At 40.2% G+C, this 13,054-nt stretch overlaps 1 protein-coding gene across 1 annotated transcript in view; it reads left to right on the top strand.

Annotated features, from left to right (window-relative positions):
* The window catches only part of ANTXR1 (ANTXR cell adhesion molecule 1), a 246,169-nt gene that overhangs the window by 83,174 nt on the left and 149,941 nt on the right, over nt 1-13,054 (top strand). Inside the window, exon 10 of the mRNA XM_079940437.1 lies at nt 7,843-7,941. Within this exon, the coding sequence (XP_079796563.1) occupies nt 7,843-7,941 (99 nt within the window). The remainder of the gene's footprint in view (nt 1-7,842; nt 7,942-13,054) is intronic.

Below are 13,054 nucleotides of genomic sequence, written 5' to 3'. Positions count from 1 at the left end.
TTCAGAGTAGCTGCGAAATGATTCATTAACTCAATACGTACTGGAGGAGAACGTGAACAAGGAAATACTGTTCATATTTGTAAAGTATAATGTTGAGACTAAGCCCTAGACAGATCTGTGAAGAAGATAGAACTTGCTTTCATCAAAAACCTTTCCTCTCTGCTTCCTCCCCTCACTCTCTGAATTACTTCCCTTCCCTGGCCCCCAGAGCAGCCCCTGCTGTGGAGCCCCACCCTGGCCTATCCACTTAAGACACGCTATGCTGATGACTGCATTCTCCCAAGACAGGGATCTCAGCTGGCTCTCACCAACAACTCAGCAACAGCCATGGTTCTGACAGCAAACAGAGCTCTGAGACAGGCAGTGAGATAATGCACTGGGTGGACAGTAAAACTGAGATCCAACACAGATCTTTCTGTGTTGGGCTGCAAATAATAGGGTGAAATTTAATGGGACAAATATAAGATGCTGAACTTGCCAATCGTCAGTTTCACGTACAAGCAGGTTTAGAGAAACCTGACTTAGTAACAGTTCCTGCAAAGAAAAAGAAAAAGCGAGGAGAAGCATAGATATCTTGAGAGCCAACAAGAATGCCTCTGACAAAAAAAAGGCTGATGCAATCTTAGAGCGCATCAATAGCCATCCAGTGTCCAGGGCAAGAGAGCTAATACCATGCTCCACTATTCCAAGTTCAGACCATGGTTCCAAGTCCCATATTTTAAAAATGGCATTGACAAAGGCATGTTCCTAGTAGTAGTGGTGATGGAACTGGAAACCATATTAATAATTCATTCAGGATGTGAGGGCAGCCCAGCTGCAACATCTGTCACCCCATTGAGAGCCAGGGTTGACTCAGCTGATCTGGCTGGCTAGGCAGGTGTCCCCTTCCTGCCTCCCATGTGTATCCCTCCTGAAGCTGCATGCTCAGTGGAAGAGGATGACCTTCCTCAGCAGGGTCCATTCTTCAGTCAAGGATGTACAAGTAGCTGTGCTCCCCTGCTACAACCTCCGAACAAGCTCTCAAGGTCCATTTACAGGAGAACACAGGATAGTCAAGCTTCCAAGACTCCAGTCACTGATTCTTTCCTCCCTTGCTTCCTTCCTTCCTCCCTTCCTTCCTTCCTCCCTTCCTTCCTTCCTTCCTTCCTTCTTCCCTCCCTTCCTTCTTTCTTTCCATCACTTCTTAATGTCTACTATGTACCAAGCAATATGAAAAGATTTGAGTACCAACATGCGTGCTTGGTCCCAACCCCCCATGAAACTCACAGTCTGCTCTAGGAGATAGTCATGTGTTCGCACAAATTACGAAACCACGCGTGAAGCACTATAGCAGAGATCTGCTCAAAGAGGTGCTAATGAGATGCTTGTGGGATGAGGAAGGACCAGAGTGACCACAGAGATTTAGACAAAGAATTGAGACACTCACAAGGATATTTGGAGAATTCCCATGCAGAAAGGAATAATTAGGCTTACTACAAATAGCTTCAGGAGACCACCATGGAGAGATTGGGGAGGAATTCAAGGAGGCGGGTTTTAGCTTAACACACGCAACTTTTACAACTGAAGCTTTCCAACAATGGAGTAGATGCTCTCAACTTTCCACCCCCAGAATTACGTGAGCAACAGCAGAATGGCCATCTGTAACCACGTGCTATACAGAGAAACCCTTTTTGGGTCTCCTTTATAACTTTAAGTTTCTAAAGACTTAATTCAAATTCAGCTAAGATATTAATGGCTGATTATTTGTTTAATGGCTAAAGAAAAAAGTATACTTGGAACTATTTTGCATTTTAACAGGAAATCTTAATGCGAAGAGGAGGTAAGCCTCTGCCCTATCAGAAAGAATTTCAATCAATGTCATGAGTGAAACTATTTGGAGAGAGAGCCATCCCAAAACTCCTCCACTGCCAGAGGTTATAAGCTGGCAGCCAACAAGCCCTGTCTGGTCTGCACATATGTTCTTTTTGACTCACACTGCAATTAAAAAAAAAAAATTATTGCTAACATTTAAAAGTCTGATTGCACCTAAAAATTCAGATTTTTGTCTTGTATTGAAAAATCAGATCTAGTAACATTGGGCCTGTACTTATTGCAAGATAACGATTATTAGAGACTGAATAACTTCCCTTTAAAAGAAGCGTGTACTCTTTCCAGTTCACCATACTCTCCACCACTCCCCATTATCCCAATACCCAGGTCAAGCATATGGTTGCCGTTTACAATGGTGCTTATGCCACTGTATTTCCAGTTCCTGTTCTAAAACATGTAGGAGGTCACCTGCTCTGTGGAGAGACTTTATAGCACCTTTGACATTACCTGCATTTAAATAATTCTGCTTCCCTTCTAATACAGACTCTTTTTTAAAGTTCCTAATTAAATGTTTTTGCAGATTAGCCTCTGTGTAATTAGGAAAATTGATCCATTGTTAGATTGGCCCTGCCTAGTTCAGCGCCTCTTTAGGAAATGCATCGTCTTGTCTAAGCTCAATTTTCCTCTGGTCCCACAATGTTGGCCTCAGACTTGAATAGCTCACAGTGTTTTATGTAAGCAAATACTCCAGGAAGGAACTAATTGGAATTAAGTGTGCAACCTGCCAACTGCTCTACATTTAAAGTTCTTTTCCTCCAGAAATGGAAGGAGATTATCATTAGCGCCTTACATTGTCATTTCAGAAGCAATTGTATTATTCCTACTCTGTTGTTTCCCATTGTTCGTACTAAAATTGGGTAAGTGAGCACAAAGGAAGGTACTTGTAGGTGGCATGTTTACCATTTGGAAATTAGATGCTTAAACCAGACACATTTAAGCAACATCAAAAAGTGGTTTCATTTCTTTCACTTTTCACTGTTTTTCAAAGAGCTCATGTTGGCCCATAGGCACCTCTTCTGAATCAATTGTTTAATCCTCTCCTTGGTCTTCGTTTTCATTAAAAGATATTTCTATTTGAAGGAGGGGCTCTCATACACTGTTGGTGGAAATGTAAAATGGTACAATCACTTTGGAAAACAGTTCTGACAGTCTCTCAAAACATTATACACTAACCACATGACCTAGCTGTTCTACTCCTAGGTGCTTACCCAAGGGGAAAAAAATAAAATCTATGTCCTGGCACAGACTTGTACATAAATGTTTATAACTGCTCTATTTTTAAGAGCCAGAGACTGTGAACAACTCCAATGTTCATCAACACATGAATGGATAAAACTGTGGTTTTCATACAATGAATAATAGTCAGCAATAAAAAGAAATAGACTATGTATAAACCTCAAAATAATTATGGATGAATCTTAAAATAATTATGCTCAGTAAAAAAAAGCCAGACCAAAAAAAAAAATACTTACTATATGATTCCATTTGCATAAAATTCTAGAGAGTGCAAACTAATCTACAACAACAGAGAGCAGATCAGTGGTCGCATGGTGTGGGGCAGGGCAGGAGGAAGAGATTACGAAGGGGCACGTGGAAACTTCTGAGGGTGGTGGGTGTGTTCACCATCTTTATTGTGGTATCACCCCATGATTGTATACCTATGTCAAAACTTATCGAATTATACACTTTACATACAACTTACTGTATGTCAGTTATACCTCACTAAAATTCTTATAAGTAAATAGCTATAAAATAAAAAGCTTAGAGTAATTTAGGCATCAGAAAGCACTTAATACACATCCAGCTCTATATTATATTTTAGATGTTACATGTTACAGTAGCATTTAATAGGAGAGCAAACTGAAGCTAACTCTCAAGATGGAAATACCACTAATTTTACACAAAAGTCTTAGGTGACCAGAGCACATGGTGAATATACAGATGTCTCATTTTCAGATACAGTGGTTGATAGGTGATCTTTATTGAGGTCATCGCAAAACTATGTGTTCACATTTCCAAAAAAAAAAAAAGCAAAAAAAGGGAACAGAATAAGTTTATCAAACTATTCATTGACCTTAAGTTTTTTCTTTTTTAAAATTGAGCTATAATTCACATATCCTAAAATTCACCCTTTCAAATAGTACAATTCAGTAATGTCTAATATACTCACAGTTGTACAACCATAGCCACTGTGTAATTCCAGAATATGTTCATTATCCTGAAAAGAAACCCCGTACCCATTAAGCAGTCACTCCCCATTCCTTCCTCTCCCCAGCCCTGGCCAGTCAATTTTCTGTCTCTCTGGATTTGCTAATCTGCACTATTCACATGGAAATGAAATAGAATAAAATCATGCAATAGATGGACTTTCATGTCTGGTTTCTTTCATTTGGCATAATGTTTTCAAGATTCATCCATGTCAGAGCACGTGTCAGAACTTGTTACTTTTTATGGGTAAATAATATACCATTGTGTGAATACCATATTCATCATTTGGTGGATACTTCGGTTGTTTCCACTTTTTTGGCTATTGTGAATGATGCTATTGTGTAATATATGTACAAGTTTTTGTGTAGACATATGTTTTCAATTCTCTTGAGTATAGGATGAGATTTCTGGGTCATATGGTAATTCTATGTTTAACTTTCTGAGGAACTGCCAACTATTTTACAAAACAGCTGTACCAATTTACATTCCCACCAGCAATGTATGAGGCTTCTCATTTCTTCACCAACACTTATTATTGTCCACCTATTTTATTATAGTCATTCTAGTGAGTGTGGAGTGGTTTTGATTTGCATTTTCCTAATAACCAATGACGCTGAGCATCTTTTCATTCAATGACCTGATTAAGCCTCAGAAAACAAACAGGATTAGATCTGACTGGTACCTGAATAAATGACCACCTTCTCCTCCCCTTTCTCCCTTTCTATACCAAGATGTCATTTATTTGTTCGTTAAACGAGCTAACACTGAGACTGACTCAGCCCTGGGTGAGGCACGGCCAAAGATTCTGAAGAAATAGATATGATGGCCTCTCCCATCAGGAAGCTTAAATTATAATTGAGAGTAAAGTGACAAAAGAATCATAATAAACATATACCTTAAAGATAACTTAAAGAATATGTATCTTAAAAGATTAGGTAAAAGATCATTTCCAAGTAGAAATTCCTCCCTAATGCCCTCCAGTCCCTAGGCACTCCTTGTAGGAGCCGTAAACCAACGTGCACGCTGCCTAAAAACACTTAGATGTACGTATGGTGAGAGACAGGTTCAGGGCTTTGTGGACAAACTGAATTAAATCAGTATGTCCTGGTTCTGGTGTGTCCCGGCTCTCTCTTGCTGACAGATTCACTTGACAGGGTTTTGTTACATACCTTCTACGTGTGAAGGGCTGACATTCCAGTCGGGCTGCCGGGGCAGATACTCAGGTGCTTCTGGAGGCCGAATGTGCATCCTCACGTAGAAACTGGTGGGAGCTCGCCTCTGCTCTGGTGTGCCTCCCAGGGCATCCTTTCCTTCATCTGCTCCCCGCGCCTCGGGGGTTAGATTGCTCCGTCTCCACCATGGCTGTCCCTGGGTTTCTGCTGTCTTCCTCCCTAACACCCTGAGGGCTGGCCAAGCAGCCATGCCGGCATCCTCTCTCACTGAGGACTCAGCAGCAGAACAGGTTATGCTAGGACGCGGTGTTAGAGAAGAGAGGTGGCACATGGCCTGCGTTTCCAGAATCTTCTCTCCTTCCACTGATCTTTGAGGAGACAAGAGAAGTAGGCAGAGCAGCGAGGCAGAAAACATTTGCAAGCAGCAAAAGCATCCAATGGCAGACTTCTGGATGTCTGGCGTTCAGACTAAAACCAGAAATGGGTATCTATAGGCTAAATTGAGTAAACAAGATGCGATAAGATTCTTCCACAATGCTTGACACCTAATAGAATGCTTGTTGAACCAATTGTGTCATCAGTCACATGCCAGGCAGACATCTAAAGAAAACCATCTAGTCCATCCTTCTAAACTTAGCAACCGTATATATGCATCGACATGCATATCTAAATCCTTAATACTCATAGGACTATGGTCCTGAAAAACCATCGTTAAGTTCTGAACCTTAATATAGTTCAAAACTATGGCAGTGAATGCTGGTGGGTACAAGTCCCAGTTTTGCTGCTTACCAGTTACAGATTGCATGATCTTGGGCAAGTCATTTGCAACGTCAAAAATCTCCATTTCCTTACAGGGAAGGTCGTTGATACCTCTAAACCGCATTCTGTTCTAACTTGTTTCTCCTTGTGGCACACTTAGTGCCTCCGGCTTCTTTTACTTCGGTTTTGGTTTCCTGCTTCCCAGCTGGGCCAGCTCCATTTTTCTGCAAAATGGACAAGCCTGTCTAAAGTAAAAATAAAATAAGCTTTTTAAAAGATCACAATGTCAATCTCTAAATGAGTCATATGTCACAAGACATTTTAGCATAACAGTAAAGAACATGATGACTGAGTCCTAAGGCATTTGATACTCGCCAGACCTGGATTCCGGTTCTGATTCTGACAGCTACCAGCCATGTGATCTTGGACAAGTTACTTAACCTCACTACGCTTGGTTTTCTCATTTGTACCTCCCTGTGGTGAGGTTTAAGTGACATCAGACATATACAACGCTTCTCACAGGGCCTGGCACACAAAGAGGGAGCAATTGATATCAGTTATTATTCTCTTGGCAAACATGATGTCTAAATTAGTTTCCCCAGAATGAAGGTGATGTAGATTCATGACGTTTATTAAAGTTTGGAAGAGTCCCATATGCTGGTCTTTTAATTCCATTCATCCTCCAGTGAAAATCTCCATCTGGATAGCAATTTACACTTCCAGATCCACTTTCACCAATACTGCGTTTTAACCTCTAACTTTTAGTCTTTTTCTTTTTTATATGCCACACAGCATTACCCCAAGCCCCAATTTTTACACACAAAAAGATGACAAAAATCAAAGAAAATGGAGTATTGGCTATTAGTTACCATCAAACTTAAGCAAATATTCCTAAACATTTAATGGATTAATTAGCTGGTTTTTTTCTCTTAGTAAGACTAGTATAGAGGATCATTATTTTTGCTTTATCAGTATTTTATTAACGTGTTAACTCAACATGAATTATGCCAACATGAAATTCACATGCAGGGCTAGAGACCCGCAGAGAGATATTATCTCCTCTACTTTGAGAGAAGAGAGTTCTAAGTGCACTAAGGGCCAATGTCGGTTCAAACGGGCAATGCTTGCTGACCCCTAAGCAAGATTTCGATCCCCTGCTGAGTACAATTATTCCTGCGTAACACTAGGTGCTCCTACTGTGTGCCCTGCAGAGACAGGAGAGCTGAAGCTTCATCAAACAATCTCTAAACGTAAAGGAAGGTTTTCTAGTTGTGGAAGAAAAGACAAAAGAACAACACCAGACAGTACATAATCACATGCTACACTATTCGGGACAGACTGTGAATGCCCACAGGTAGTGGTTTTCAAAAACGCTAGGCACCTGTAGTCCTAAATAAATGCTTTCCTCGGCATCCAATATGTAAAAGAGACACAAGAGGATTGACGAAGTGGAGAGTCCCTCCCCCGTGGCCTTCTGGTGGCAGAGATCACAGGTTTTAAAACTGCCAGGACTTGAGAGATGGGTAAGGGTTGCAGGACACAGGTGGGGGGTGGGGGAGGCGTTCCAGCTAGGAGGAAGAGTAAAGGCAAAGGCAAGGTGGAAATTCAAAGTAAGAAGTTCTGTGCCATCCTGGTGAACAACTAGCGAGAAGGTAGTGAATAGGTGGCAAAAGGCTCCCACACGTATGCTTCTGTTTCCCAGCCTGAACTGATTTTTTTAATATTTTAAGCCTGGTGAAATAGTTAACAGACTCCCTAAACCAGGGCAGATGGGAAACTTAAGGTTAACGGTGTGCAGTCCATGAAGGTGTCGTGTCATTATTCTTTGTTTCAGAATCATTTCAAGTAGTTGTCAGAGGTAACGGCTTCCGACACGCCCGCAACGTGGACAGGGTCCTCTGCAGCTTCAAGATCAACGAGTCAGTGACGCTCAGTAAGTTCTCGTGGGGTTTGGGGGTTTCTACCACCTGCTTCGCCTGCTTCGGGGAAGGGCTCCCCAGCTCCATCTTCTAGTGAGGCCACACACAGGAAACTACAGAGAAGGGTCTTCCCTGCTAGAAAGGCCACCAGCAAGGGCATAGCTAGCCACTGCGGCGCCCTTGCTCCCATCAGGAGAGGCGGCAGGCACTTGTTTTCCAGTCCACCAGCATTTGTACCAAGTTCAAAACTCTCAGCCGTCAGTGCAGCCCCTGGCTGCTTAGGGCTTACGAAGCTTGATGTTCCTTAACAAGGTATTCGGGACTGTCAAGCACAAGAGGGAAAAATAAATGGTCTGAATGTATTAATTCTGAGTAAACTAAAAGCCAAACTGTGCGACTTGCATGTGTAGATTCTGGAAGTTTGTTCAATCTGGATGATTCTTGCTTTGGAGTCGCCAAAAAGTTCTCATCAGGGTGAATACCTGACCTGAAATACAGGCATATGGAAGTAAAACTAAGTGCATTTCATGGGAAAAAAATGACTTGTCATAACATTGGCACTTTCGCAAGACATTTGTAGCAGGCAAGTTCTTAATTTAAAGACGTGTGTGATTCAGATTGCTGTCCAGGAAAGATGGGGAGACAGATGATGGAAAGACAAATGCCAGGAGCCCTGGTTATTATTTACATCTGGCATTCATCACACAGATAATTATTGGTTCAGTATCTGCAGCGATAAACAGTAATAACATACTGTATTTTCTGTAGTGCTATGACATTTTAAATACCACACATCTTTTTGCCACAACTGCCCTGGGAGGTAGAAAGAGCAAAGAGGAAGGAAAGGATACTCAAGCTTATTGACTAACCATTCACGCTAGTTTGGTCCTCCTGATAGCGTTACGGAGTAGGTACTATACTGTTTTTAAAACGGAAGAATTGAAGGGTATGCCTTTTCCCCTCTATAGCATCTTGAAACCCACTTCAATATTTAAACAGAGGTATGCAATGGCATCTTTACAAACATCTGGGATTCCTGAATTTGGAATAATTCCAAAGATTTGAAACAGTTATTTTTTCTTGATACTTGGAAATGCCGTCACGTATCCAAAAAGTCCACGCTATTTGAAAACATCTTGAAGTATCCCCAAGAAGTCACAGTGTGAAAGTTGGACGTGCACGCTCTAGAGTCCTTCCTTTTTTTCCCCTTTAATTTGTGATGTCATCCAAGTCCGCCTTCCCTCTCTCCTTAACCAGAATCTTAAATCTAAGATCAGAAACTCCTGAGGGTTAAACTCAAAAGACGCCAACACCTTCCAAAGAAGGCTTCCCAGAAAGCAAGCCTTTGGACCCAACCCCTCTCTGAACATGAATGGACATGGGGTGTAGCGTTGCCATTCCTTGAAAGGTTACGCAGAGATGCTATATGAAGATAACAAAAAAATGCAAATTTACTGTGGATTCGTAGAGTGACATATTGAATGCATATTTTCCAGCTTCTCCATGCAATTTTATTTCTTGGGAAACTAGCTTCTCTTCCTTTCCTAATACAAACTTGCAAACACCCGCACGGGCTCTCCACCTGATTCATAATCGAAAAGGAATAAAGGCCTTTGGGGTAGGGATTTAGCTTAAACCACAAACCTAATTGTGCCTCCAGCTGACAGTTTGGAGAAAAGAAAGGCAGTGACTCAACCACATTATATGCTGCAAGTAACACTCCTGAACTCAAACAAATAGTTATTAAAAATATTCTAGCTAAGGGGAAAATATTGGAATTTGAAAAAAAATTGTCATTCATTTATTAATTCATCTGTTCTTTTACATTCAGTAAATAATATGAACAAGAAACTGTGGAGGACAGAAAAGATAAATAAATTTTAAAATGCAACATATTCAATTCTACATTTTTCTACCAACCTTATGAATGTAAGTATCTCATTGAGTTGTCCCCATAAAATAAAATAAATTTAGATTCTTTTACTTTTCCCATTCTCCTTTCCCACTTCTACATCCAAGTTTTAAATTATCTGTTTTAATTTTTATAGTATATATTTCCTCTTTCAAGATTTTTTCCTAAATACTGCATTACATTTTATAACAAAAAAAGAGAATAGAAGTGCCCTTATCAACCATAATAAGACTAATTGCAGGCCGGATAATGAAGCTATGGCTGTTATGATATAAGCCTTGGAGTCTTCAACAAATAAAGTATTATTTGTAGCAGATTATATAAAGAAAAACAGTTAAATAAAAAATAACAAATTGAGGTCTTCCCTGGTGGCGCAGTTGTTGAGAGTCTGCCTGCCGATGCAGGGGATGCAGGTTTGTGCCCCAGTCTGGGAAGATCCCACATGCCGCGGAGCGGCTGGGCCCGTGAGCCATGGCCGCTGAGCCTGCGCGTCCGGAGCCTGTGCTCTGCAACAGGAGAGGCCACAACAGTGAGAGGCCCGCGTACCGCAAAAAAGAAATAAATAAATAAATAACAAATTGAAAAAACTATGAACACCCTTTAACATTATTGCACTAAGACACAAATAAAACACCAACATATTAATACCAAAATGTTGAAGTTGTTTAAATATATTCTTAGATGATAAATATAACCAGAAAATTAAAAGCATAGGTTAATACCTATGTCTCTCCTGCTTTCCTTGCCTTTGCTTAAAAAGAAAGTAAACAAATCAACCACTTAGGAATCTAAAACAATTTCTGGACTTGTTTCTGGTCAATATAATAGATCCAAAATTCTGCATAAAATATGATTTTAAAAGTTGTGACATGTGGCCTTGCTCAAGGGAATGAGGAGGAAACCCCCAGGCACAGGAGACAAAAAGGGAATACAAAATCTAAGCAGGAAGCAAAGGTCTGGGTGCTCTGAGCCTGAGGGGTCTTCAGGCTGTGATCTTGCTACTGATGTAGATACAGGGCACCAGCAAGACAAGCAGGCAAAAGCAGAGCCCCCTGTAGAAATCAGGCTCTGAGGGCTGTACTAGACATTGAATGGGGACAGGGAAAGCTGCTCAGTGATTCAAGGAAGCAGGCAGGGGAATAAAGGTAAGATGCTTTACCAGCCGCATAATACAGAAGCACCAAGTCAGGAAACTAACTCCAAAATATGTCCGTGGCCATCCAGCTCCCTGTGGCCCTGGCAGAGGCAGTATACATCCAGTCCAACCTACACCACTCCTGAAGCCATAACCCCCTCTGAAGATGGGCTCACTGCACCAAATGATAAATCATATGATAAGAGATGAAAGAAAACGGAGAGCAAGCAAGAAGACTAAAGAGCAAGTTGAAAGAGGATGTAAAATAAACACATTTAAAGTGTCTAAAAACAAGAAAACAAGTCAAATAAACAGTCAACACCTTACACCTAAAGGGACTAGAAAAATAAGAACAAACAAAACCCAAAGTTACTAGAAGGAAAAATAAATAAAGATCAGAGTGTAAATAAAACAGAGAATTAAAAAACAGTAGAAAAGATCAATGAAACTAAGAGCTGTTTCTTTGAGAAGATTGACAAAATTGATAGACCTTTAGCCAAACTCATCAAGAAAAAAAGAGAGAGGATCCAAATAAATAAAATCAGAAATGAAAGAGAAGTTACAACCGACACCAGAGAAATACAAAGGATCATAAGAGATTACCACTGGGTTGGCCAAAAAGTGTCTTCGGTTTTTCTAAGAAAAAAAAAGAAGACACGTTTTTCATTTTCACCAAGAATTTTATTGAACAACTTTATTCACCATTTTGTTCCACTACCTTCTGCCATTTTTCAGGCAACTTCATAATTCCATCTTCCCAAAACTTTTTATCTTTTTAAGCAAAGAACTGGTCCCGTTGCCTTTTACAGTCTTCCAGGGAATTGAAATTTTTTTCTATTAAGAGAATTTTTTAAAGACTGAAATAAATGGAAATCTGAAGGTGCAATGTCTGGTGAATAAGACAGATGAATCAGAACTTCCCAGCCAACCTGTAATGGTTTTTGTCTGGTCATCAAAGAAACATGCGGTCCTGTGTTATCCTGATGGAAGATTGTGCGTTTTCTTTTGACTAATTCTGGACACTTTTCGTCGAGTGCCACTTTCAGTTGGTCTAATTGAGAGCAGTACTTGTTGGAATTAATCATTTGGTTTTCTGGAAGGAGCTCATAATAGAGGACTCCTTTTCAATGCCACCATATACACAACATCACCTTTTTTGGATGAAGACCAGCCTTTGGTGTGGTTGGTGGTGGTTTATTTCACTTGCCCCACGATCTCTTCCATTCCACATTGTTGTACAGTATCCACTTTTCAACACCCATCACAATTTGTTTTTAAAATGGAATGTTTTAATTACGTTTCAATAGAGAATCGCATGTGGAAATATGGTCAAGAAGGTTTTTCTCCACTTAACTTATGTGGGACAAAAACACCAAAGTGATTAACATAAATAACCAAGCTGATGGAAATGATTTTCAACACCTGATCTGGGTATTTTGAGTACGTCGGCTATCTCCCACGTAATATAACATTCATTGTTCTCAATTATTGTTTCAATTTGATCACTATCAACTTCAACTGGTCTACCCGACTGTGGAGCATCGTCCAGTGAGAAATCCCCAGCATGAGACTTCGCAAACCACTTTTGATATGTTCGATCAGTCACAGCACCTTCTCCATATGCTGCACAAATCTTTTTTTGTGTTTCAGTTGCGTTTTTACCTTTCTTGAAATAATAAAGCATAATATGCCCAAAATGTTGCTTTTTTTCTTCCATCTTCAATATTCAAATGGCTACACAAAAATTCACCAATTTTGATAGTCTTTTTTTAAATGCACGCTGATATGACTGCCGTCACATACGATCTAACAAAACTGTTTTGAATGAAGTTAAAGACAACTAAGTGCTACTAGAGACATCTTGCGGAAATAATCAAACAAACCTTTTGGCCCACCCAATACAAACAATTATATGACAATAAAATGGACAACCTAGAAGAAATGGATAAATTCCTAGAAATGTGCAATCTCCCAAGACTGAATCAGGAAGAAATAGAAAATATGAACAGGCTAATAATGACCAGTAATGAAAGTCAATCGTTACTTTAAAAAACTTTCAACAAATGGAAGTCTAGGACCA

Source organism: Stenella coeruleoalba, assembly GCF_951394435.1.
Source record: "Stenella coeruleoalba genome assembly, chromosome: 13".
Taxonomy (NCBI): domain Eukaryota; kingdom Metazoa; phylum Chordata; class Mammalia; order Artiodactyla; family Delphinidae; genus Stenella; species Stenella coeruleoalba.
Note: the sequence above shows the minus strand (reverse complement) of the source record. Positions and strands in the feature narration are given on the sequence as shown.